Genomic DNA, 25593 nt, shown 5'->3' with positions numbered 1-25593 from the left:
GTTCAGTGTTTTTTTAGAGTGTCAATGCACAAATGTAGTACTTGAATGATGAAATATTACAATGGTCGACACCAATAGTTTCATGTAATAGGTAATATTTATACAAGACTTGGAGTGTGTCAAATGAGTACACCAGCCGACACGTGTTTCGTCACCTGGGTGGTAACCCGTGGCTCTTCGGGGCTGACTGTAGTGCTATAAATGCGTGATCACTAAACCGGTAATAATTCCAACCCGGTCGAAACGGGTTTTGATTAAACCTCAGGGTACTGTAGTAGCAATCGATGGGGAGGGTGGGTATGACCTAATCCTATGAGTAATGGTTATAAATATAGGAAAACAAACGGGCGAGTGCGTCCGTGTTCCTAGGATCCTGCAAAAAGCAGGATATTGGCAGAATCCGTCTCGCTTCCTGAATTTGGGAATCATGTTGGGTGGCCTCGGGGGGAGGGAAGGCAGGGTGTTGTGTGGAGGAGACAGTGGTCCAAGTATCTGCTACTCGTAGAGTCTTTCCAAAAGGGAAACTTTACTTTTTTCAAATCAGCTCCAGTTCTTTTAAGGAAAATGGGCTGTTTTTTTTTAAAGAAAATTCTGTTTGGGCCTCCATACACAAAGAGGAGAGGATGTAGCTTAACGGCTAGGGTGGTCGATCTCAAATCTGGGGAACTGGGTTCGAGTCTCTGCATTAACGTTCAACATCCTGTGATTCTGGGCAAATCACTTAATCTCCCCGTGCCTAACAAAAAGGAATGTGTCCTTGTGTAATGGAAATGGTGCTCATGTAAAGAGCTCAGATACCTGATACCTTCGGGTCAAGTTTGCGTTATATAAAACTACGAAAAAAAAGATAGTGCTTTGCTGTTTCTTTAAGGCCACCAGCCCTTCTCTTTTTAGCCAGTGACAGGCGGTCACAAATACTGGCCTACCTAGTTAATATTTATTAGGCAGGTCGTCCTGCAACCCCATACGATTAGAGAATTTGTATTGTGCATTAAGCAGCACACATAGAAGTTTAAAATCGCCATTTCAGATTGTTTATGTGCAGGAAGGGACATTAACTGCAAATAAACAACCACTCCCCTCAACACAGGGACACTTGCACCATACACAGGCACCCTTGCACTATGGTGCAAGGGTCCATGCATTGGTGCTAGGCAGCTAAGTTAGCACCATCGCAGGGGGAAATGAAAAGGTGCACTATTTTCTTGTAAATACTGTGCAGCCCTGCATTTCAGAGGGTGCAGAGCGCAGCGTTAAGCCAAGGAAGCTAACGCCGTACTCTGCCTCTTCCTTGTAAATATGCCCCTGGGTGTGCTAGTGACAATTCAGTTCCCAGGGTGTATTGCACAAGAGCATTCCATCAATTGTAGATTCAGCCCTACTCAATAATAGCAGGGCATCTGAATAGCAGCGACATGTCTGCATTGTTTCACCAAGCATTATAAATAAGCTTTGAAGTAACCAAATGGAGTCATAAAGTCCTTTAGAAAACTACTTAACAAATTAATTAATGAATAAATGAGTGGGCAGGCGCTGTTGTGTACCGGTAGCTGCACTTATTTAATTGTAAAGAAAGAGAAGCAACAGTTGTCAGAAGTGATGCAACAAAATTAATGGGAGGGTACTAGCACTTCGTGGAGTGATGTAATAATTGCAAAGGAGTGTACCAGCACTTCTCAGAAGTGATGCAACAATATTAGCGGGAGGGTAACAGCATTTCGCGGCAGTGATGTAATGATTGCAATGGAGAGTGCCAGCACTTGTCAGATGTGATGTAACAATACTAATGGTAGGGTACCAGCACTTCTCAGCAATGATGTCATAATTGAAATAGAGAGTACCAGCACTTGTCAGCCGTGATGTAGCAATATTAATGGGAGGCTACCAACACTCCATGTCAGTGATGTCATATTTGTAATGGGGAGTACCAACACTTGTCAGCAGCAATGTAACAATATTAATGGTAGGGTACCAGCACTTCTCAGCAGTGATGTCATAATTGTAATGGAGAGTACCAGCACTTTTCAGCCATGATGCAACAATATTATAGCGAGGGCACCAGCATTTCGCAGCAGTGATGTAATGATTGCAATGAAGATTACCAGCACTTGTCAGCAGTGATGTAACAGTATTAATGGTAGGGTACCAGCACTTCTCAGCTGTGATGTCATGATTGCAATGAATAATACCAGCACTCGTCAGCAGTGATGCAACTATAATAATGGAAGGGTACCCGCACTTTGTGACAGTGATATAATGATTGTAATGGAGAGTACCAGCACTTGTCAGCCGTGATGTAACAATATTAATGGGAGGCTACCAACACTTCATGGCAGTGATATCATAATTATAATGGAGAGTACCAGCACTTCTCAACAGTGATGTAACAATATTAATGGTAGGGTACCAGCACTTCTCAGCAGTGATGTCATAATTGTAATGGAGAGTACCAGCACTTGTCAACAGCGATGTAACAATATTAATGGTAAGGTAACAGCACTTCTCAGCTGTGATGTCATGATTACAATGAAGAGTACCAGCACTTGTCAGTAGTGATACAACTATATTAATGGGAGGGTACCAGCACTTTGAGACAGTGATGTAGTGATTGTAATGGAGAGTACCAGCACTTGTCAGCCGTGATGTAACAATATTAATGGGAGGCACCAACACTTGTCTGCAGTACCAGCACTTGTCAGCCGTGATGTAACAATATTAATGCGAGGCTACCAACACTTGTCTGCAGTACCAGCACATGTCAGCAGTGATGCAACTATATTATTGGGAGGGTACCAGCACTTTGTGACAATGATATAATGATTGTAATGGAGAGTACCAGCACTTGTCAGCCATGATGTAACAATATTAAAGGGAGGCTACCAACACTTCATGGCAGTGATGTCATAATTGTAATTGAGAATACCAGCACTTGTCAGCAGTGATGTAACAATATTAATGGTAGGGTACAAGCACTTCTCAGCAGTGATGTCATAATTGCAATGGAGAGTACCAGCACTTCTCAGCAGCGATGTAACATTATTAATGGGAGGCTACCAACACTTCATGGCAGTGATATAAATATTTTATGGGAGACTACTTTAGTTTGATGTAATCATTCAAAGGGATAGTGCTTGAACTTCTCAATACAGGTGTAATAATTCCCATGCTGAGTACTGTAACTTCTCAGCAGCGATGCAATAACTTTAAGACAGAGTAAAGTAATTTACCAGCAGTGGTGTCATACTTTTAACAGGAGAATTTTGCCCAACTCAGTAGTGAAATAATTAATATTTTAAGTAGGAGTGTGCAGTATTCGCATTATGTTTTTCACATAATTATGCAAAATGTTGGGAAAATTATCGAGAATTATGCGTAATTACACAAAATGGAAATCTGCCGTTTTGCACTATATTTTAGTGTGACATGCCTCCTCATTTTAATTTTTGACGCGCGGTGGCATTTTGTGCAAAAACAAGCGCAAAACAAAAGCATTGAAAATAATAATAGCCACTGCTGTTCTGTTGTTCCTGAGCGCACATGGTACATTTGTTACAGTGAGGGCACATGTAACGGAGAACATTTACGCAGGTTGGCATAATGCATTATTCTAGGAATGTGCCTATCAAGCGTACTGTGCATTTCCCGAAATTATACAAATTACACTGTCGTAATTTAGGTTTTACCCAGGCCTAATTTTAAGGGAGAACAGTACAATTCTTAGAAAGGTATAATATTTTTTAATAAAGAGTACTTTTGCCCCTCCACCTTTAATGGGAAATGTCTGGCACTTCTTCAAAGTGATTTAATAATTGTATGGGAGAGCAGAGGACTTCGCAGCAGCAATGTAATAATGGCAATAGAGACCAATGGCACTCTCAGCAGCGGTGCCCTACTTTGAATGGGGGAGTATCTGCACTTCTATATGTCCACGTCAAGCACTGCTGAGGCAGACAGACCTCACAAGGGGGCACCCCGGGTGCCTGGCTCGCGCGGAGACGGGCGCATCTGGCTGGTAGGCTCCTTACCTTGCAGCTTTCACAGGTCAGGAGGCCATAGTGGTACCCGGACACCTTGTCTCCACACACCGGGCACATCTCATCCAGGTCTTCATCGTACGTGTATTCCATCAGCTTGTAATGGCTGCCTGGGGGGTGGGGGGGGGAGAGAAGAGGGCAGAAAGCATCAGCACCGTGGCCGGTAGGAGCGGACGTGTGGCACGCCGGGTGGAGTGAGGGAGCTATAAAGAACAGCGGCGAGAGGCGCGCGGGCCCGCGTGCAGGCGCACTGGAGAGCCGGCTGCAGGCAGGCGCATTCGTACATAGACAGATGTGGGTTCAGTGAAATATGCCATCCCCTGGGGAAACTGCCAGCCCCAAAAGCCATCAAGCAAAAAAAAAAAAAGTAGATAAAAAAAATAATGAGAGTAAACGCAGACCGTGACAGGGAGGCAAGCAAAAACAGGAGGCAAAAATGTGTATTCAGTGTGGCACGGTTTGCGGAGGAACAAAAAAAAGGACCTTGTCAATGCAGAAGCCTCCTTCTGCGCACAGCCAGCAGGTCCGACAATTCCACCCCCACCTGGCCCTGGTGGTCTGCATGGACACACGTGCATCGAGGTAAGGTGCGCACATCTGCACCGCAACTGGCAAACAAGCACACAAAATAGGCGCAAGCAGCGATGAGTCCGTGTCCCACTGGTGCAAAAATGCACCCCAGGTGCAAAAAAAAAAAGCCCAGCCCCTCCCCCGATGCATATACTGCTAGTGCAGATTTTGTAAATATTTTGACATCTCAATACTACGTTTTTTACATTTATCAAATTTCTGAAAATATGTTATTTTAAATGATTTGAATTGCAGAATAGTACTGTTTATATAGTACAGAACGAATTGCCTAATTGCGTCACATTGGTCGCAGCCATTCACACACACACACACACATAGAATACGTGCGGTCTGACTGTGCGTCTCTGCGTGTATGTGTGTGTGTGTGTGTATATACATAAATACATATATATTTAAATGCATATATGTGTATACACACTTGCGGATAGATAGATAGATAGATAGATAGATAGATAGATAGATAGATAGATAGATAGATAGATAGATAGATAGATAGATAGATAGATAGATAGATAGATAGATAGATAGATAGATAGATAATTTCTGGTTCCTAAAAAAATAATTTAAAAAATATTTTTAAAAAAACGTCTTGTAAAGTGGACCCAGGAACTTGCGTTTCGGAAAATTAAAAACAACACAATTTCCAATGTCTGCATGTTATGTCTGTTATTCCAGGTCAAAGATGGAATTTTAGAATTGGGCAGATAAGATCTTGCGATAAACCTATTCCACGCCGAGTCTTCTCCCCGTCACTCCCTGGGCCCACTGGCAGGGGCACAGGGTATGTTTTATAGCCCTGCACCTGTTGCATCCGGGTCACCGGGGCACACGCTTGCCATGGATGCCCGAGTGTTTCTGGGATTGCTGCGCGCTTTTCGTGCCGTGATTTCAGGCCGGTACTCGTATTGATATCCTTTCAATAAAAATAAATGTGATGGATAATTAGGAAAGGAGGGAGCGGAGAAGGCAGAGCCGTGTCTGATTCGACTGCTCCACCGCCCCCACACAGCCCGAACGCCCCAAAAACGTGAGCGGGGGTCCCTTGGGAGAGGGTGTTCACGGTGAGTCGTCGCCTTTTCTGTTTCCAGATAGGATTTAGAAAACACCCCCGTGGCCCTGGCTGCGCGGGGCATCTGACGGGGAATCTCGGCTATTAGAAATATGATGATACACCGAGGCAAGGACCGCACAGCACAGCAGGGGGCCGTGTCAGGGTCTGCCCCAGCCTGGCCTGCAGCCTGAAAGCGCCTCGATCGAATATCCCATGCAGAAACCCGCGCGCCTCCCTGGGAGGCCAAGAAGCCAGCTCAAGGCGCGCGCAGACAGGTGTATATCACAGGAAAGTGTGACCCACTATAATACGAATATAGGAAGATGTACACATACGTCCAAGGGTCACCGGTGTGTGTGCGGCAGCAGCGCCGTGACAACTGTACAGTGCCGACACATCATCAGTGTCCGAGGGAGACGAGCACTGAAGCACCTAGAACACCCAGCGCCTAGATGTGCGGGGACACGGCTGCCTGCTGCTGCCCAGTGCGTGCCCCGTGTTGAGGTGCCAGGATGCCCCCACGCGCCGCCTCTGCCCTCTGGACACCCGTCCTGTGCTTCATAATGCCAGTGTGCAGTGCTGCAGAGACCTGCAGGCGGGGGGAGGGGGCGGGGGGCAGCACAGGGGCTGCGGCCAGGGGCCCACTCACTGCGCATCCTTAGCGTCCGAGCAAGCGCCCTGAGGGGTAGAATGGAAAGAGCGCTGCGCGCGCGCAAGGGGAGGTGTGCACAGAAAGCTCAAAGGTCTGCGCGAGGCAGAGGCCCTGAGTGCGGTGTCACAGGGCTGCCGAGGGTCCGTGTGAGTCACACCCTGGGAGATGCCCGGATGGACCCTCTCAATGTCATCACTACCCCTAAGGCAATAGATAAGACTCTATCTGCCTGTGCACTACAGGCTCTGCGCACACACGCACCTGCACCTGTATACGAAAACAAATTAAAAGCACTAATATGCACATGCATATACAAATATACATATATAAATATATATATATATATATATATATATATATATATATATTTATATATATATATATATATAGAGAGAGAGAGAGAGAGAGAGAGTAAGAGAGAGAGAGAGAGAAAGAGAGAGAACGCTGCCTTATAGGAAGGCATATAAAGAGAAAAATAGAGTGCTAGATTGATATCTATGATATATACATGCACATAACATATAGATTATGCAAATATATATAGGTATGTTGATAGCTATAATATATACAAACATACGCATACATAGTGAAAAGGTGACAGGCGGAGAGCGTGATTGATAGCTAGAGCACACACACATATATATGTATATATGTATACATATATATTTTTTTTGAGAGAGAGAGAGAGCTTCTGTGGATTCGTCAAATAAGCCAAAATTATCTGTAATGAAAAAACTTTCTCTATAAACAATGAATATCAACCATAACTAAAGTCGCACTGACAGGCATTTTATGAATAATCAATATATATAAAGCCATGTATTGATAGAGACATATATACATAAATATGTTTAATTAAATATGCATTTATGTATATAAATACGCGTATGTAGTAAATATATATGTATTTGTGCATGTGTTTAAATAATTCAATACCATGCACATATATATCCACACACACACACACATATATATATATATATATATATATATATATATATATATATATATATATATATGTGTGTGTAATAGAAAGATACACTACAATACAGAGTGGCTGACACTAAAAAATATATGAGCATTAAACTACTGAGGTGGCTAACGATTCAGTGATTATCACTACGCTTTTGAGTGCGCGCGTGAGGTGCATTAGTGCTCTCGTGCGGCGTGATGAGCTGGTGTGACATGCACCCCGTCGTGCGTGAGCACTCCCGCTCTGTGCGGTGCCTAAGGTGTGCTGAAAGCTGCTGCTGCGCGTGTACCGCGGGGTGCCGTGAGCCCCCCATCGGTGCGAGGGGTCGTGTGTGCATGCCCCCCGGGGTTGTGGGCTGTATGCAGGCGCGCGGTGCCTGTGGTTGCGTGCACTGTGCTGCCGCGTGCACCCACGCCGCGCCGGGCGCAGAGGGGGGACACGCCAGGGCTGTCATCCGCTTACCACTCGAGTTGTCCAGGGTCTGCTCCTGGCCACCAGCGCTGCAATAGTCCACTTCCCCCTTGGAGAGCATTTGAAGAGATGTGCTGGTGGCTTCCCTTGATGCCAATCTCCTCGTTTTTTTTCTTCTATTCCTAGTAAAAAAAAAAATCAAAAAAGAATGGCCAGAGATAATGGTGAGCGGCTCCTCCTCGCCACTGGTGGCTACTATCAGGGTACCATGTGCAACCTCCCTGCAGGCTTCCTATTTACACCCAGCCCTCGCGCCACTGGTGGAGCCGGCCTCGAAGGACAGCCCAGCGCACCAATCAGCGGCCGCTGTCAGATATCAGAGGCGCAGCCGCCCTCCTCCAGTCTCGGGGCTCGTTTTATGGCTCGGTCGAGGGATGGGCAGGGGGCGGGGCTCTGATTGGCTGCCCGGGGCCCATTCTTGAGGACATGGAGGCAGATCTTGTCCTGGGATTGGAGCGTGGGTGGGGGAGGCTTGCTGCAGCTGGCTGGATTATTAATGGAGAGATAGATCAGAGAAGACCACAGAGGGCAGGGCAGGTCGGGACACTGCCGGATGCTTTGAAGGGCAGTTCTAACCCCCCGCTCCCAAACACCCCCCCACAAAAAAAATTACAAACGTCTTCTCCTCCTGTTGTCTGTATTTTTTACTGCTTCTTTTTGTAATGTATTGTAATATGTGTATTTAATGTTTAGTTCCTCATTAAAACATGACTGTTGGTAAAGCCGCAATATTGTCAAATATCTATTTTTTTTAATTCGCACTCTATTTTTTTATATTGAACATTGATACATACAGTAACCCATTCTGTGAGGCCAACATATGGGGCGGTTTCATGTCCGTTTTCAGGATAAGTCTTACATTACATACAATGTATTAAAATAGAGCTATTTGGAAGTGGCTTTTCTTCTGGATCCACCTAACACACCATTGGTGTTTGTTTGTTGTTTTTTAACCGACATTTTTATTTCAACACAAAACGGGCGGATCCCAGTTTAGAGGCTCTGTACTTGACAGTGGGGCTAATGAAAATGCACCGGAGTGACACTGTGCTCCCAGGAGTGAGGATCACACCCAACAAGTGAGACAGTGGTACAGTGACTCGGTGACCCAAGCAATGAGTCTCACACCCTGTGACTGACATGTGCTTAATGCAGTGAGATGTAGACTCATGAGCTGTACAGTTTAACGGTCTCATGTATGAGAAACTGGCATAGGGCAGTGCCACAAGTCTTCTTGCGACGCTGCCCCATGCAAATGTGAAAGGGCAGGAAAGCTCTGTATTTCTAAAACAGGGTGTATTCCATTCCCTCTGCGCTAGTGCTCAATTTGCTGCCTAGTGCCAATGTAGGCACCCTTGCACCAAGCAGGCAGGAATGTTTTTGTGCAGGAAGGGACACCTTCGTGCACAAAAACAATTCCAAGAGGCGTTTTCCTCTTTCCATGTGCTGCAGAGGAAAAACGACGAAAAGTAAAATGATTTCTCCTTGTTTCGCCTGCTCTGGGTAGGTGTAAGGTTTTACGAGATTAAGTAAATATGGGTCAACATCAAAATCCATGGATGTTGTGTGAGAAAACCCACTGCAACACCCATGGAACGTCCCCTTGGTCACAGAGTAAGCCAAGGCAGCAACGTGCGGTGCTTTATTTGTCTTACTCCATATCTTTGATGCCACACAGGCTGACTTTGCGTCTCCTCGTAGATATGATTGTGCAGCTTGCGCCGCCACCAGTGTGTCAAAAAAAGGACTCTCTGGCAGCGCAAGCCTCTCATATATAAGCCCCTAAGTATTGGGTTGGGGACAAAGTGAGTGAGATTATGTGTCAAACCTTGAGGTTCTGACTAGATGGTTACAACGTCACTTTAAGGAGTGAGACAGGCACTGCACGAGGGAGACTCTGGCACGAGAGAAATGCATAAAACCCAGCAAGGGGAAAGTACCCCATACTTGTAGGTCCGCACCCTAGGATTGAAGGGGTAACACTGTACTGGAACGACTGAGATCTGTGCAGCACAAGAACAAAGATACACAAGTGTTTTCATATACAATTGTAATACTTTGCTTAATAATAAAAAAAACATGAAACTAAGAATTTAAAAAAAGGTCTAAAATCCCAGACATATGTAAATCAGCAATACTAAGCCAAATAGCCATTTAAGTGTTCTAGGTGCTGTAAATAACAGCTGTTGCTGTTACCCAATGTATTGACACTCAGTTTACTGGCCATGAAAGGATAAAAGGTTGAGTTAGCTTTGCGACGGTTCAAATACGCGAACTGCAGATCACTGCATATTTCTCAGCAGTCATTTGAGTCACTGAGCCATCACACCCTCTTACCTATCCACAAATCCAAAGGTAAAGTGCAGTGGCGGCTGCTATAATTGCGGGTCGGGGGAAATACAACCAAAACTAAATGCACACTTAAAAATAATTAAAATTACACTTACCGCCACCTTGCTTCCCTCCTCCGATCCTGAACTCCGACTGTGCAGGCTACTAGATGCAAAAGCCCATCGATTCTATAATATTCCCAGCATGAGAGAAGCGCTGGGATTGGTCTGAGCAGATTTGTTTGCTGCTCAAACAGTGCATTGGAGCCTGTGGTGTTTTTCCAATCCGGCTGTGCAACACTCCTAGGTTGGAGAAACTTAAGCGCGCATGTATGTTTGGCCGGCCTAAACGCCCAGCCTAACAGACATGTGCACTTAAAAGTGTCCACCACTCCTCTCTCTGCTATGCCTGCCAAACAGGATTGCCTATCGTCACCCCGCTGAAGTCTCGCGTAGTCAGCTGTGCGACATGCTAAAATAAAATGATAATAAAATGCATTTATTATTATTTTATTTTCCCTGTTTTAGCAGGGCGGGTGGCGCTCCTCTCCCATTACAGAGGAGCCACCCCAGGTAAAATGCATTTTCCCCTCATTCAACCAAATAAAGGACCAAGTGGGAAGCAATGTCACAATCCATTTTCTAAACTGTTATATGAAATGCATTGACATATTACCAGTGCCGAAGGTTTTCTAAATACGCATGCATACAAGCTACATTGTTTCGTTTGTTCATTTTTAATGGTAATGTTGGCACTATTCCCACCTATAATGATTTTGATTACGGTGCTTTAAAAGGACATACATATGTAATGGAGCAGTACAGGTAAACATCTGTTGTTTGTTAATTTAAAATATGCTCCCTTTAGAAATATCTGTCCATTTAAAACACTGTTTAATAAAATGCACTTTTGAAGAAAATCAGTCTTTCCTGAATATTAAATGTCATTTTGAGATAACCCCAAGCAGCTTTCACAAACACAAGAGAAATATAAATGTAATATAACACGTTCTTCATCAATTGTTCAGGTAAAGTATTAATGCTTGTTACACAATGCTTTAATCCAAAAATGGATGCATCTTGCGCTGGCCTTCTAAAATATAATTTTTGGACCCAGTTCACAGTCAAATATCGAAATCAGGTCCATAATCCTAAAGGGTTGTCCTACAAGTCTCCTTTCATATTCCCTAGTTTTTCCATCGGTCCATAATGCACCACCATGTGTAATGACAGTGAAATCTCTTTCCACAATAACTGAAGATTAAAGCATTGAGTATCTGAACTAAGCCCATTTGGCAATATCCTTTTTGAGGCACTATGGGGGGTTCAATATGCAGATTGCAAGTAAGGGAATCGATAAAAATATTTCATACACAGCAATTTATTGGACGATGTACAATTTCTAAGGTTCTGGAAATCTGTGAAATGAAAATTGCTGAAGCATTAACCCCTTAGCCGTGGCCGCGATTTCACGGCAGTGCGGCAGTTCCGCGAAATGGGCGGGCCGCGTCTGCCGTTGGACGTTCGCAGCCCCAGCGAGGTAGTGCTCGCGACGGCCAACAGCCGACGGCAGCAGGGACGGGGTTAAATGGTTTTGCAGTTAACAATACTCAATTTTTTTTTCGTGCCAGCCAGCGCCATCTTCAAAACCAGCTGCATCATTTATAAAGACATAATGATCGGCACACCGCTTATCTTCCAGTCTAGCGAACCATTTTGGGTGACTCTTGGCCCATCTCACCAGACCACCAACAGACTGGCGCCTAAGAAGTGTAAAACATGAAACAAAGAAAGGCAGGAGGCCTTTTCCATCTGTGCAACCAAAATCTAGAACAACATCCTTGTTTCCATCAGGACCGTCCCAACTCTGCTCCAATTCAGGAAAAATTGAAGGCACATCCCTTTGCAGTAGCAATCCAACAATCAGCGACCTCTCACAGCACTTGTTGACTGTATGCTTGCGTTGGACCATGTGTAGTACCCCACTGCCTCTTTGGCTAGGATTGTGCTATGGAAATACCACATACATACATACATACAGCAGTGCTAAAGTGCATAGGTGCAGAACTGGTAAGTCTATTCAAGGAGCCATGTGACCCAATTGGTGTGAGGGCAAAAACAACCTCATCCTTGGCCTACGGTAAAAAATGAATAGTAATTTATTCTAATTTAATAGCAAAAAATGGAGTATCTAGCTACCAACCTGGAAGACCAACAGTGATACAAGCAGCCAGTTAAAGACAATCTTGTCTCCACCAGTTAGTCAAGTCAAGTCAAGTCAGAGAATTTATATAGCGCACTACATACCCAGAGGGTCTCAAGGCGCTTAAGGAGGGGTGGGGGATTACTTGTCAAATATCCACGTTTTAAGTTGCTTTCTGAATGCTAGGTGGTTCTGGGTAAGGCGAAGGTGAGTGGGAAGTGAGTTCCAGGTTTTAGCTGCCAGGTAGGAGAAGGATCTACCTCCCATGGTGGTTTTGTTGATGCGAGGTACAATGGCAAGGGCTTGGTTGGAAGATCGTAGCTGGCGGGAGGGGGTGTAGAAGGACAGTCGTGTGTTGAGGCATTCTGGTCCGATTTCGTAGAGTGCTTTGTGTGCGTGGGTTAGGAGCCGGAAAGTGATCCTCTTATTGACGGGGAGCCAGTGGAGGTTTTTCAGGTGACCAGAGATGTGTTCTTTACGCGGGATGTCCAATATGAGCCTGGCTGAGGCGTTTTGGATTCGTTGCAGTTAGGGATACTAACCATAATGCTTGGCGATCAAGCATGTATGTTTCTGTCATATACCCATAGCTACATTTGATAGCTAGCAATCATTTGTAATCATTACTTATTAAGACACCAGTCTTTTAGCTTCTGCTTTTAGATTCATGATACCAAAAGAAACAAAGACATCGGTAAAGAGATGGCAGTCTACAGTGCTATCACCTAGGAGATTACAAATACGAGCAGCACTCATCAAACTTCAGTAACCGCGGTAAAGAGTTTTACAAAACTTCAAACGATCTGAAATGGCTGTTTATAAGGAGGCAACATATTCCATGTTTTTGCTGCAAGAAAGGAAAAACCACCAACCGAGTGGTCTTGTCTGGCAAAATCGCAATAGAGTCAACAAATTGGCAGCCCTAGGTCTGAAGGACCAAGGAGGACTCCACTGGATCAGTCTAAGGGAGAACGGTCACTTTCCCTGCCTGGTTTACGGCAGACGCACATATCTTTGAACACGATCCCTTTGTAAATTGGCATCTATTGTAATGCTGCCAGATATTTGGCCCGGCACAGGTGGCCCGAATCTAAGTGAGCCATCAAGTTTTGAATAGTCTGTGTACACCGGAACAAATCCTTTGAAAAATGCCTCCCAATTCAATTTCTTTGCATTTGGACCAGGGTCACCTAACATAACACATCCATCATCATTGAATACTCAAACCTGGACATTAAGGATCAAGGCTTGACTAAAGGACCAATCAATATGATGAAACAAAGTAAGTTTCTCCAATCCAATCCAGATGGATGTGTAAAGTGCAGCTAATCATCCGTGAGGGTATCCAGGCGCTGCTGGCTGCTTCTGCCGGGATCATTCGAATAAGCAGGTCTTGAGTCCTGTTCTGACTTACAACAAGGAGGATAAGGTCTGTGGGTGAAAGGGGAGCTTGTTCCAGGCTTTTGCAGCGAGGTGGGTGGAAGAAAATCCTTCACTTTTGTTGCGACGTATGCGTAGTGTATTAGGATTGTCCGCCAGAGTTCTAATTTGACATGAAGATGGAGATTTTCTCTGGCCTGTAACTACAAGAGAAGAATTACACACCCTCCCCTGTCATCGGCACACTTAACGGCAATAAGCAGTATTTGTACACTGACGCGACCAGTTCAGCCTAAGGCTCAGATTTAATTACTAGATTTAAAAATTTGGTAAACCATCAGGGCCTGGTGCTTGACACTTTCAAAAATACTATAAGCATGAGATGCTTCTGGTCTCAGTGATGGAAGGCTATTGTGCTGCATATATTTGGATTGTTCCATTGGCGGAAGCCATACTGTTACTCTACCACTGATCTGAAATAACATTATCATTGGTCCCCCGCCTTTTGCCACCATTGACAACCATGGGTTGGCCTATTTTTCGCAGTGTGTTTCTGAATGACACGCCTTTCCACTCATGAAGCTCCAATTTCTTGTCACAGATGAAACTCTTGATTTTTTTTGTAGAAACTTCAGATGGTGATCCAAGTCTTGCTTCCTTTATCCCATGTCTCAGTATTGGCTTGGCATCAATTCAATACCCCTCAGACCACGTGTGAGCGCGTGCAGACCCACTGTCTGATAAGGATTGTTCTACAAACCACAAGCCTCACACCTAATGCGTGAGACCGTGGTTCAATGTGTGAGCCTTGGTTCTATGCTCCCGGCTGTCAGACGAATGTACAGACAGTGGGAAGGAACTTTAACCTTTGCACCCAGCTCCCAGTGGGGGAGACTAGGCATCAAAGTAACAATGTGAGTGAGTCCAACACTTAGACCGCGACTGTCCTTCAAGGTGTGGCACTAAGTTTGAGTCCGTGGGGTTTCAAAGGATGAGAATCATACTAGTGGATATGACCCTGAGGAGTAAAACTCTTAATCAATTATCAGGAATGTGTACTGAGGTGTGAGACTCACCTCCATTTAGTGAGGTATATAATTGGCATGGTGCAGATCTTACACATCCCTGTCAGCCATATTTGGCTTGGTGCCTTATTCTAGTTCCGCTGACATGGCATTACTAAACGTACATAGCACTCAGAAACCAGCAACTCTGGGAAGAAGCAGTCCGAGAGCCCCTAAGGCAGGAGACCTGACTTCTTCCTTGCTAATTAGCAATGATGCATGCGTTTGGTACCAACAAAATACATTTCGCTCTGTTTCTGAGCAAACCTGCTGTGTCTGGAGAGTTTCATTCATTTGCTCCTGGGAAGGTGCCAGTATTTCCCTATCAGAGGTCATGCTCCATGGTGTGAGACTTGCAAACAAAGAGTTCGGGTTTCCTCTAAAGTGTGAGTTCACGTACATCGATCAAGTTCCTCGTGCAGCATTCGTGAGTGCGTGCTCTGCTGAGTTGTGATCCCACCCACGGGCTCCGAGTGGCATCTGAGTTGTGCTTCTTGCACCAAGGAAGCAATAATGTACTCCTTCGTGTGAGATCCAAACTCGCTGAGGGAGTCTGTCCCCTAAGAAGTAAGATTTACACTCAGCGAGTCCGGATGTGCACCCAGCTACCTGTGAGAAGAGAACAGCAGGGGCGAGGCTGTGCTGCAGGAAATAAAACCATGCAAAGGGAGTCACGATCACTCGGCGTTCTTCCACGTAGAAACACCAAAGCAGGCTCCCCGGATATCCCCGAGGAATATTCACAAGGAAACTAACAGGAAACGGTCACTCTGCGAACAGGAGGGTTTCGCTTTCTGCAGGTGGACGAGGCCAGCCCTTGCGGCGAGTGAGATAGTGCTCCAGGCCATGAGCTTTGTACCAGAAAAAGGAGACCGTACTTCACAAAGTGAAATTCACCATTTGACACTCAATAAGTGAGATTGTGCTCAAAAGAGTGAGAGTTACTAGCAACGAGTGAGATTGTGCTCATATGAGTGAGGCTCACACCCAATGAGTGACACTGTGCCGCAAAGCATAGGTTCCAATGGGTGGCATTTGAAGTTGCTGTATTGTAGGCTCCCAGTTCCCATTTGATATGTAGAGGGGGGGATGAAAGAGAGAGAGAGAGAAAGAGAGGGGGTCGTGGGAGGCGTGACAGAGAGGGAGAGAGAGGGTGGGGGGAGGTAGGGGGAGGGAGAGGGGGAGGGGGAGGGAGAGAGAGAAAGAGAGAGAGAAAAAGGGAGAGAGAGAGGTGGAAGGAGGGGTGAAAAAGAGAGAGAGCGGGGGAGGGGGATAGAGAGAGAGAGAGAGAGAGAGAGAGAGAGAGAGAGAGAGAGGGAAAGAAAGACAGAAAGAGAAAGAGAAAGAAAGAGCGGGAGAGAGGGGGGAGAGAGAGAGAGAGAGAGAGAGATAGCTCGTTCCTTCTTTGTTCATGCCACTGTATTAAATTCCCCAGACTGGATAAGAGAGGTGCACACTGGCAGTGGTCCAGCCTGGGATATTACAGCATCAAGGCCAGAAGGCTAGTTTTCTCTCGGGGGAGGATTTGTGGGGTGAGAGACCGGGACAAGTATAACTAACCATTGGTAATGCCTGCTTACACCATGACAGACCGGGGTACTTCTTGCCAGTCTAACAGAAGCGGAATTATTACGTACCTCAGGGGGAATTGGCTACAAAACTCTGTAGCGCTGAAAATACAACTGTACGTGATGCAAAAAAATACTAGGGTTAAAAGACACTGTGTGGGCAGATGCAAACCAGGACACCAAAGAAAATCACCCCAATATTTACCCAGAGCCTTACCAGGCTTTTTTGCGCCTCTCCGTCCTATACCTGCTGATTTCAGGAACCCTCAGCCTGAATCACATCATTAATTACTACGTTATTCTGGCGCCAAATGAATGTAAACACAGATCAGTCTGAATGTTTTACAGGCCCCTCAGAATGGGCTCGAGTTTCAATCAGGAAACTCAGGGGGGGTCGAAAGAGGGTGAAAGCAAAGGGCTGAAAACACTAGGAATGGCACTGTCGCGACAAGGGCGAGCGAGTGCTGCAAGAAACACACAAGCCTGCGTGAATGTGCAGCAAATGATAAACATATACTAGGCAAGCAGAATGTGCAGCGGGAAGTAAAAATACACTAGCCAAGCAGAATGTGCAGCGGGAAGTAAAAATACACTAGCCCGGCAGAATGTGCAGCGGGAAGTAAAAATACACTAGCCAGGTAGAATGTGCAGCTGGAAGTAAAATTACACTAGCCAGGCAGAATGTGCAGCGGGAAGTAAAAATACACTAGCCAGGCAGAAGGTGCAGCAGGAAGTTACTAGCCAGGAAAAATGCACAACAAATGGCAAACACACACTAGCCAGGCAGAAGGTGCAGTAAATGGCAAACATACACTAGCCAGGCAGAATGTGCAGCAAATGGCAAACATACACTAGCCAGGCAGAATGTGCAGCGGAAAGTAAAACTACACTAGTCAGGCAGAACGTGAAACAGGAAGTAACAATACACTAGTCAGGCAAGCAAATGGCAAACATACACTAGCCAGGCAGAAAGCAGCAAATGGGAAACATACGATAGCCAGGCGGAATGTGCAGCAGGAAGTAAAAATACACTAGCCAGGCAGAATGTGCAGCAGGATGTAAGAAATACACGAGCCTGGCAGAATGTGCATCAAATGGGAAACATACACTCGCCAGGAAGAATGTACCGTAGGAAGTAAAAATATATTAGGCAGGCAGAATGTGGAGCAGGAAGTGAAAATACACTAACCAGGAAGGATATGCAGCAAATGGCAAACATGCACAAGCCAGGAAGAATGTGCAGCAAGTGATAAATATACACGAGCCAGGCAGAATGTGCAGGAGGAAGAATGTGCAGCAAACTGCAAATATACATTAGCCAGGAAGAATGTGCAGCGAGATGTAAAACTACACACCTCAGGCAGAATGTGTAGCAGGAAGTAAAAATATGCAAGCCAGTAAGAAAGTGCAGCAAACAGCAAATATACAATAGCCAGTAACAAAATGCAGCATGAAGTATAATTGCACAAGCCAGACATAATGTGCAACAAATTGCAAACAAACACTAGCCAGGCAGAATGTGCAATGGGAAGCAAAAATACACACGCCAGACAGAATGTGGAGCAAATGGCAAATATACATTAGCCAGTAACAAAATGCAGCATGAAGTAAAACTACACAAGCCAGACATAATGTGCAACAAATCGCAAACAAACACTAGCCATTCAGAATGTGCAACGGGAAGCAAAAATACACTCGCCAGACAGAATGTGGAGCAAATGTCAAATATACACCAGCTAGTCAGAATGTGCAGTGGGGAGTTAAAATCCGTTGGCCATGTATACAGCAAATGTCAAATATATACTAGCCAGGAAGAATGTGCAGCACGTGGTAGATATACACTAGCCCGGCAGAATGTGCAGCATGAAGTAAAAATACACTAGCCAGGCAGAATGTGCTTCATGAAGTAAAAATACACTAGCCAGGCAGAATGTGCAGCGGGAAGTAAAAATACACTAGCCAGGCAGAATGTGCAGCGAAAAGTACAACTACACTCACCGGATAGAATGTGCAGTGGGAAGTTACTAGCCAGGCAGAATGTGCAGCTGGAAGTAAAAATGTACTAGCCAGGCATAATGTACAGCGGTAAGTTAAACTACACTAGCGAGACAGACTGTGCAGCAAGGGGTATAATTACACTAGCCAGGCAGAATATGCAGCAAATTATAGATATACACTAGATGGACATAATGTGCAGCAGGGGGTAAAACATACACTAACCAGGCTGAATGTGCAGAAAATGGAAGCTATGCACTAAGCAGGCAGGATGTGCAGCAAGGGGTACAATTACACTAGCCAGGCGGAATGGGCAGCAAATGGCAATATACACTAACCAGGAAGAATGCACAGCAAATGATACATATACATTAGCCAGGCAGAATGGGCAGCAGGAGGTAAAAAAACACAATAGCCAGGAAGACTGTGTAGCAAGGTTACTAATACAATAGGCGTGCAGACAGTGCAGCATACAGAGAAAAGAGAGTAGCCAAGCAGAATAAGCAGGTAGTGGTAAAAATACACTCGCCGGGCACATTGGGCAACAAGAGGTAAGAATACACTAAACAGGTAGAACAAGTGCAATGGATGAATATACATTAGCCAGACAGACTGCAACAAGAGTTTAAAAAAAGGCACTAGGCACGCTGACTGTGCAGCACAGAGAAATAAATACAGTAGCCGTGCAGAATGGGCAGGTGAGGTAGTGGTAAATTACACTAGCCGGGCAGAATGGGCAACAAGAGGTAAAATACACTATCTACGCAGACTGTAGAGAAAGAGGCAACAACACTAGCGACGCACACTGTACAAAAAGAGACAAAATACACTAGCCACGCAGAATGTGCAGTGAGGGTACAATGTGCAGTTACGGGTAAAAATACCTAAGCGACGCTTACTGTGCAGCAAGTGGAAATTACACTAGCCACGCAAATAGTATAGCAAGAGGTAAAAATAGATTAACAGCGAAGAATGTGCACCTAGAGGTAAAAATGCATAGCCACACAGCCTGTGCAGTATGGGGGGGGGGGGGAATACTACAGCAACGCAGCCTATGCAGCAAGACGTAAAGGTATACTAGTCGGACTGTGGTGGAAGGTGTAAAGATACACTAGCCACGCAGACAATGCACCAAGGAGCAAGATACTTTAAACAGGCAGAATTTGCAGCGGGAGGGGTAAAAATACACTAACGGGCAGAATTTACAGCAAGGGGGGAAATAATTAAACGGGCAAAATGTTCAGCAAGCGGTAAACATACACTAAAGGGGCAGAAGGAGCAACAGGGGTAAAAAAAAAATACACTAGCCACGCAGAACGTAAAGCAAGGGGTAAACTTACACCAGCCAGGCAGAATGTGCAGCAAGGGTTATGATTTCGCTAGCCACGCACAATGTGCAGCAAATTGGATATTTGTGTTTTGCGCAGACGTTCGAGAGGCAACGAAAGGAGGACACGAGGTAAGGGCAACATATCAAAAGGGGTAACACCCGTATTTAATGGTAGCAAAGCCAGAACCCGAGAACAAAAGCAAATACAAAGTATACATTTAGAATTTAAAAAATGTAATATTTAACAACTTATTTAAACCATTAAAACGCGTAATTGAATTCACGTGTTATTCACTCTTATATAGCGCACCGAAGTAAGTAAAAGACAGCAACTAAGCTACTTACAGAGTAAATAACTGCAGTTTTCAATTTGGGGTGGATTTTATACCTTTTTATTGCAGGCACAGATCTACAAAATCCTCCGAAAGTCGCTTTGGGTTTCTCAGTCCCTTCCCTTGGAACTGAGTTCTTGCAGGAAAGCCGGATGTCACCGCCGCTTCACGCTCTCTGAAACAAATAAGACAATTTTCGTCTCTGCACAAATCGATTAAACGCCCCAAAAAAACCCTCTCTACTGTACTTTGCAGCTCCCGTTCACTCGTCCCAAGATATGTCTTCTCGATCCTGGTGCAGTGATAGTGAGTCTGGGCTTTGGACTCTGCTCGCTGGAAAAAAAATAATGTCCCTGTCGACCCCAGTCACCTGTGTGGGGAGGGGGTCCGTGGGATGTTCTCGATGTCCAGAAGTCCGTGTCACCAAGGTAACCAGACTAAGAGAGTCAAAGTAACAATAAGTTTGAATATAGCACTTCCGATCACACTTCTGTCGCTTCTAAGCGCTATGAATACCAACTCTAATAATACTCAATCTAATGGTGTTTAATTTACAGACCTGGGGAAGATGGATGGCTGGGCTGGCCCCGTCTTCACCGTGATCTTTGGAAAACTGATCAGACGCTTCAATTTCGAAAATGACGGCAGACAGACTGGAGCCCCTGGGGCGTCTTTGTTTAAAGGTGTGAAAATGTGTCCCCTGGTGCATCACAAGCGGAAGTGGGCACTGCCCTTGCCTTTGAGAGTTGAACCGTTCACCCGTTGCGCCCCTAACAAGGTCGTGCCTTTTTGCCCATAGGATGGAGATGGGGGTGAGGAGGGGGGATGCTGAAAGCTCGAGCTTAGCATGAGCCTGGCGCGTGGCTGTTGGCCCGGCTCGAGGTCCGCCTGGACTGCCAAGCCCAAAACGAGCCGAGCTTTCACATGGGCTCTACACGCCACCCGCTCGAACCACAACACACGCGCAAAGCAGTGACCATGATGCATTGGGAGACAGAGAGCACACCTGTGGCTGAATGGCACAATGGGGAGGGAATCACTCCCAGCTTCCGAATTGACCAAACTGTGTGATCTTGGCCAAAGATGTTATTTCACTGAAACTCCTTTCTTCATTATCACGTAGGAGAGCACTTTCGAAAAGTGAGTTCAGGCCGAGTGAGTTTGTTACACTATAATGCTGCTCCGAGTATAATGTAGAGTGAGGATATAGTCCAGGAGTTTTTTTTAATTTATTTATTGCATTTATTTATTTTTATTTGGTGTAGCACATACAGTGGCCTTGCTTCTAGTTCAGTAATGGCGCTGTAGTGGCCGGGGCAGGGTTGTTTCTACGTTCACCTTTAAATGCCACGACTTTTCATAAATGCCTCTCACTGCCCTGATATCCGATGTACTCGGTTTCGCATGTCAAAAAAATACACTTATTTTTTATGTTGAAGATATTTTATCACATTGTTACAAAATGTGTGTTTCATGGTTGCCATGCCACGTGTTTCCTGGCTCGAGCTCGGGCTCCCTGGGGATGCCAGAGCCTTGGCCCGGCTCGAGCTCGGGCTCCCTGGGGATGCCAGAGCCTTGGCCCGGCTCGAGCTCGGGCTCCCTGGGGATGCCAGAGCCTTGGCCCGGCTCGAGCTCGGGCTCCCTGGGGATGCCAGAGCCTTGGCCCGGCTCGGGCTCTCTGGGGATGCCAGAGCCTTGGCCCGGCTCGAGCTCGGCGGTCCCTGGGGATGCCAGAGCCTTGGCCCGGCTCGGGCTCTCTGGGGATGCCAGAGCCTTGGCCCGGCTCTAGCTCGGCGCTCCCTGTTCATCTGTGGCTCGCGCTCTCTCCTCACGAGGGAGGGACGCGGACTCAGGCCAAGTTGCATCTGCCCCCGCTGTACAAAGTTGGCAGCCCGGCAACTTTCTCCAGCCGCCCCGCCCCGCCCCCAACGCACCCTTCACATTCCCATAACCAGGGATGGGACCGCCCCATGGCTGCCCCGGACACCAATGTATGCGGCGTCCTGAGTGAGGCACCGGGGACCCCCTGCCCGGCTCTCCCCTTCACCCGCACTGCATGGGCCCCCCGGGGCCGCTGTACGGCCCGAGAGGCTCTCGGTTCTCGAAAACAATGCTCTAAAAATAACAAAAACGACATTCTCTACAGGAAGACATTCTGGGGAAGACGGGAGGGTTTCCATAAAAACTGAGACGGACTATTGGTTCGGCGGAAGGACACACAAGCCGGAAAAAAGGGTACCAGTGGCGGGGTTCAAGGCACTACATCGTGCAGTAGAAAAACTGGATTGGAATGGGACGAGGGAACTGGCTGAACCCCCACGAGAAAAAAGAACTCGGGCAGATTCCAAATTCAATTTTTGTCGCTCTAGTTTTTCAGCTTTTTTTGGTTATGAATTTAGTATTGGGGCCTTGGAACATTTCTATCCATAATTCTAGGTAATTCGTACAATCTAATTTTATAGAAACGCTCTGCGTCCACTCTCACGCAATTAATTGCGCTTTGAAGACCTCATAGATATTTACAGCTTGGGCAAAATGCGCCCAAATAACGGGCACATTCATAGATTCCGAAATCTGCTTTTTGAGTTTTCGGGGGAAGTACTATTGACAACGAATTAGTGTAAAATAAAGTTGCAGGATTTTTGAATATATTTAGAGACACCGCACGCTTTAATCCCACATTTTCAGTGTATTTGTTTTGCCAAATATAAAATACTGTTTTTATCCCAGCATACAACTGCAAAATAATCATGTGAAAATGCCAAGCAAATGAATACATGGAAATTAAAATGCGTCCACTGTTGACCTTCTCTTTCCGGAGAGATAGGACGGGGGCTGAAAGGGGGGTGCACGGTCTCCAAATGTTTTCTGTGCCAGACACAGCCATAAATAATTTTCTACGAAGATTACTTTTGGAAGGTTTGAGGGGCGGGCCGTGGGCAGATTGATTTTAAATAAACTTCCTTGCGGCATAAAGAACTGGATAGATTCTGAAATTATACATAGGAGAAACATGCAACACATATGTATTTGCATATTAAACGCTAGTCTGAGTTCTAAAATGATTGCAATATAGCTTCCCATTTTAATATAACTGCACCTCGTCTTGAAATGTTACTTTAAGGATGCGTAAACCTGCGCCACGCCCTCGTTTTGCAAACCTTATTTTGCACATGTCGCTGTTTTCTTTCGTTAGGATTAGGTTAATTCTATAACTTTGAGTTTTTTAAAATTACATTTCAATTTTCAGATTGGAAAATAGTTTTCGCGCGGGTAGTTTTTTGGTGTCGTTTTTAATCTTTGTTATTTCGACAGAACGTGTAACACTATTTGTCTGTGATTTAGTTTGTTTTCATTTTACCTGCCATTTTCTTTTTCTTTTTTCGACTTCAAAACCTTTAAAAAGATGCCTTTCGCGCTCTTCGTTAATATTTACTTTTCCAAAGCGTCAACTTCTTCTTTCCTTCTGTGTATATTCCCAGATTGTAATTGCCGAAGCTCCGACCTTCGGGCGGTGACCTTGAGTCTTCTCCGTACCTCCTCGTCTTCGGCACCGGAGGAGGCCGGGGCCTCCCGGGGCTCGGTGGACGCCCCCCGCTAGCAGAGATTCTTTGCAGCCGGGATAGGCGCGGTTCTCGTCTGTTCTGGATTTAAGGAATACACGGGGACAGAACAGGGGCGTCGGTTCTGTCTCGTAGGATAATCCCGTACAAACACCGCCATGTTTATTGAAAAAAAAAATAACTGCACTTAGGGATAAATAAGGCCACGGTACTGGGGGCTCCGCAACTCAAAGTGACCTGTAAATAATGAAACTATATTATTCTTATTAGTAGCATCATTTGTCACAAGTAGGCTCGGTAGTAATAATTACAATGAAATAATAATGTCTGTAATATTAATGAATAATGACAGTTTATTATTACTAGGGTCGCCAATAATATATATTTTACACTATTTTGAATACGCTACATTATACATTATAATGTTTAGCAATTATAATAAATGACATGAGATTTCATTATATTATTACTATTGTCAAAATATATAATAATACGAAGCACACGAATTGATGCCGTGCGTGTATCACATCGACATAATATGTGATGCATATTTATAATATACATATTTACACACGAGTGCGTTGGTACCAAACGATGAAACCGCGTGAAACGTGGACACACAGTTACGTCACATCAATCACATTGGTGTAATATTACGTGTGTTTTTTGCGCTCGAACCTCGTGCGTTACTTGTGCGTGCTGTCTATGTGTCTTCTTATATATCTTTAGAGATGTTTTTGTGTGTACGTGTTACTAGTGTGGCATTGTCTGTACATATGTGTATGTACATGTTTGTGCTGTCATGCCCTGCGAGTTTTTCTCATCTGCTCCATGTGTGTCAGTCTGTGTGCATGTTTACAGATGCGTGTGGGACAGCCCCGTTCCATTAATCACAGAAACAATATAGCAATGTTTAAAACCTACTGTGAATTTTAAGTCGAATTTAAAAACAAGGATTGGGTGTAAACACCTCTGGATTTTTCTTTAATTTCGTTGAGCTGGCAAATAGACTCCGAACACGTCTTGTTGGCACACAGATGACATTACGAGAACCACCCCCAGGAATGTATGTATGTGCAACACAAATCATTCGTCCCCTGTTCTTCCCACCCTCAATTTGCAGTAAAAGTTTCTCGGCTTCTTTTTCTAGCCCAGAATGATCGTAGAATAGTTGATTTGTTAAAATAATAGTAAGAAAATAAAAGTTTTCCGCTTCGCCTATACAGTTTTAGCGCCGCGGGATTCGGAAACACCGCATTACCTTTTGGGGTTAAATAAATGTGGGTTCTGCCGCATAATTCAGGTTCGATGCCGTAAACGAGCCCCCTCTGCGTGGGTCTTTAGACACCTTCGGATGCCCACCCGTGCCAAGAGCCCGGCCAGTGAGCCAGCCCGGGGGCGTCCATGCCCGCCGCTGTGCGCGCGCGGGTGTGCCTGTCTGCGAGCAGACCCCCGCGGGGGCCGAATATATGTACCGGCGGCGACCAGGCAAGATAAAGAGTTTTATGTCTTTTTCATTATACAGTAACAAAAAATACATCTAATTAAAAAGAAAAAAAGTGATGAGACGCCCCCGCCCCTCCAAGGGAGCCATATGTGTGTTCGAAGTCCTTTGTGGAAGTCTCAAAGGCGTCAATCTGTTCCCAGCAGGGAAATAAAAAAAAGTGAAACAAAAAGCAGAACACACGGATTACAGAAAATATGTGTTTTTTTTCTTTAATTCCTTGGAGATGCAGTCAACGTGCGCCCTTCGCTGCGGTGGACAGAGTCTGGGCGAGTGTGTTGGGAACTTTAACATGTTTCCTGGCTTCTCCGTTTGTATCTGAGGCAAAGAAACCTCGGAGAGCCGAACTTGATTGTGTTTTATTTTTATTTTTTGCATCTACTTTCATTTTTTCTTTGCAACGAATTACCACTAAGTACATTTCGAATCCAATTATATGGACGCAAAAATAAAAACACCTACAAATGTACCTATAGTTTCACGGGCGCGGCGTTGTAATGCAGTGATAGAAGAGACAAAAAGACCCAATAAGGTAAGGGATGAGCTGACATT

At 45.3% G+C, this 25593-nt stretch overlaps 1 protein-coding gene across 1 annotated transcript in view; it reads right to left on the bottom strand.

Annotated features, from left to right (window-relative positions):
* NR5A1 (nuclear receptor subfamily 5 group A member 1) overlaps window positions 1–24852 on the bottom strand; it is a 441357-nt gene extending 416505 nt beyond the window's left edge. Inside the window, exons 1-3 of the mRNA XM_078641831.1 lie at window positions 24799–24852; window positions 7764–7894; window positions 4026–4144 (exon numbers count right to left, since the gene is read on the bottom strand). Coding sequence (XP_078497957.1) covers window positions 4026–4144; window positions 7764–7894; window positions 24799–24833 — 285 coding nt within the window. The 5' untranslated portion in view covers window positions 24834–24852. The remainder of the gene's footprint in view (window positions 1–4025; window positions 4145–7763; window positions 7895–24798) is intronic.
* Window positions 24853–25593: the final 741 nt, after the last annotated feature.

The sequence above is a fragment of the Lissotriton helveticus genome, chromosome 5_1 (assembly GCF_964261635.1).
Source record: "Lissotriton helveticus chromosome 5_1, aLisHel1.1, whole genome shotgun sequence".
Classification (NCBI taxonomy): domain Eukaryota; kingdom Metazoa; phylum Chordata; class Amphibia; order Caudata; family Salamandridae; genus Lissotriton; species Lissotriton helveticus.
The sequence above is the reverse complement of the archived record's forward strand: the minus strand, read 5'-3'. Positions and strand labels throughout refer to the sequence as shown.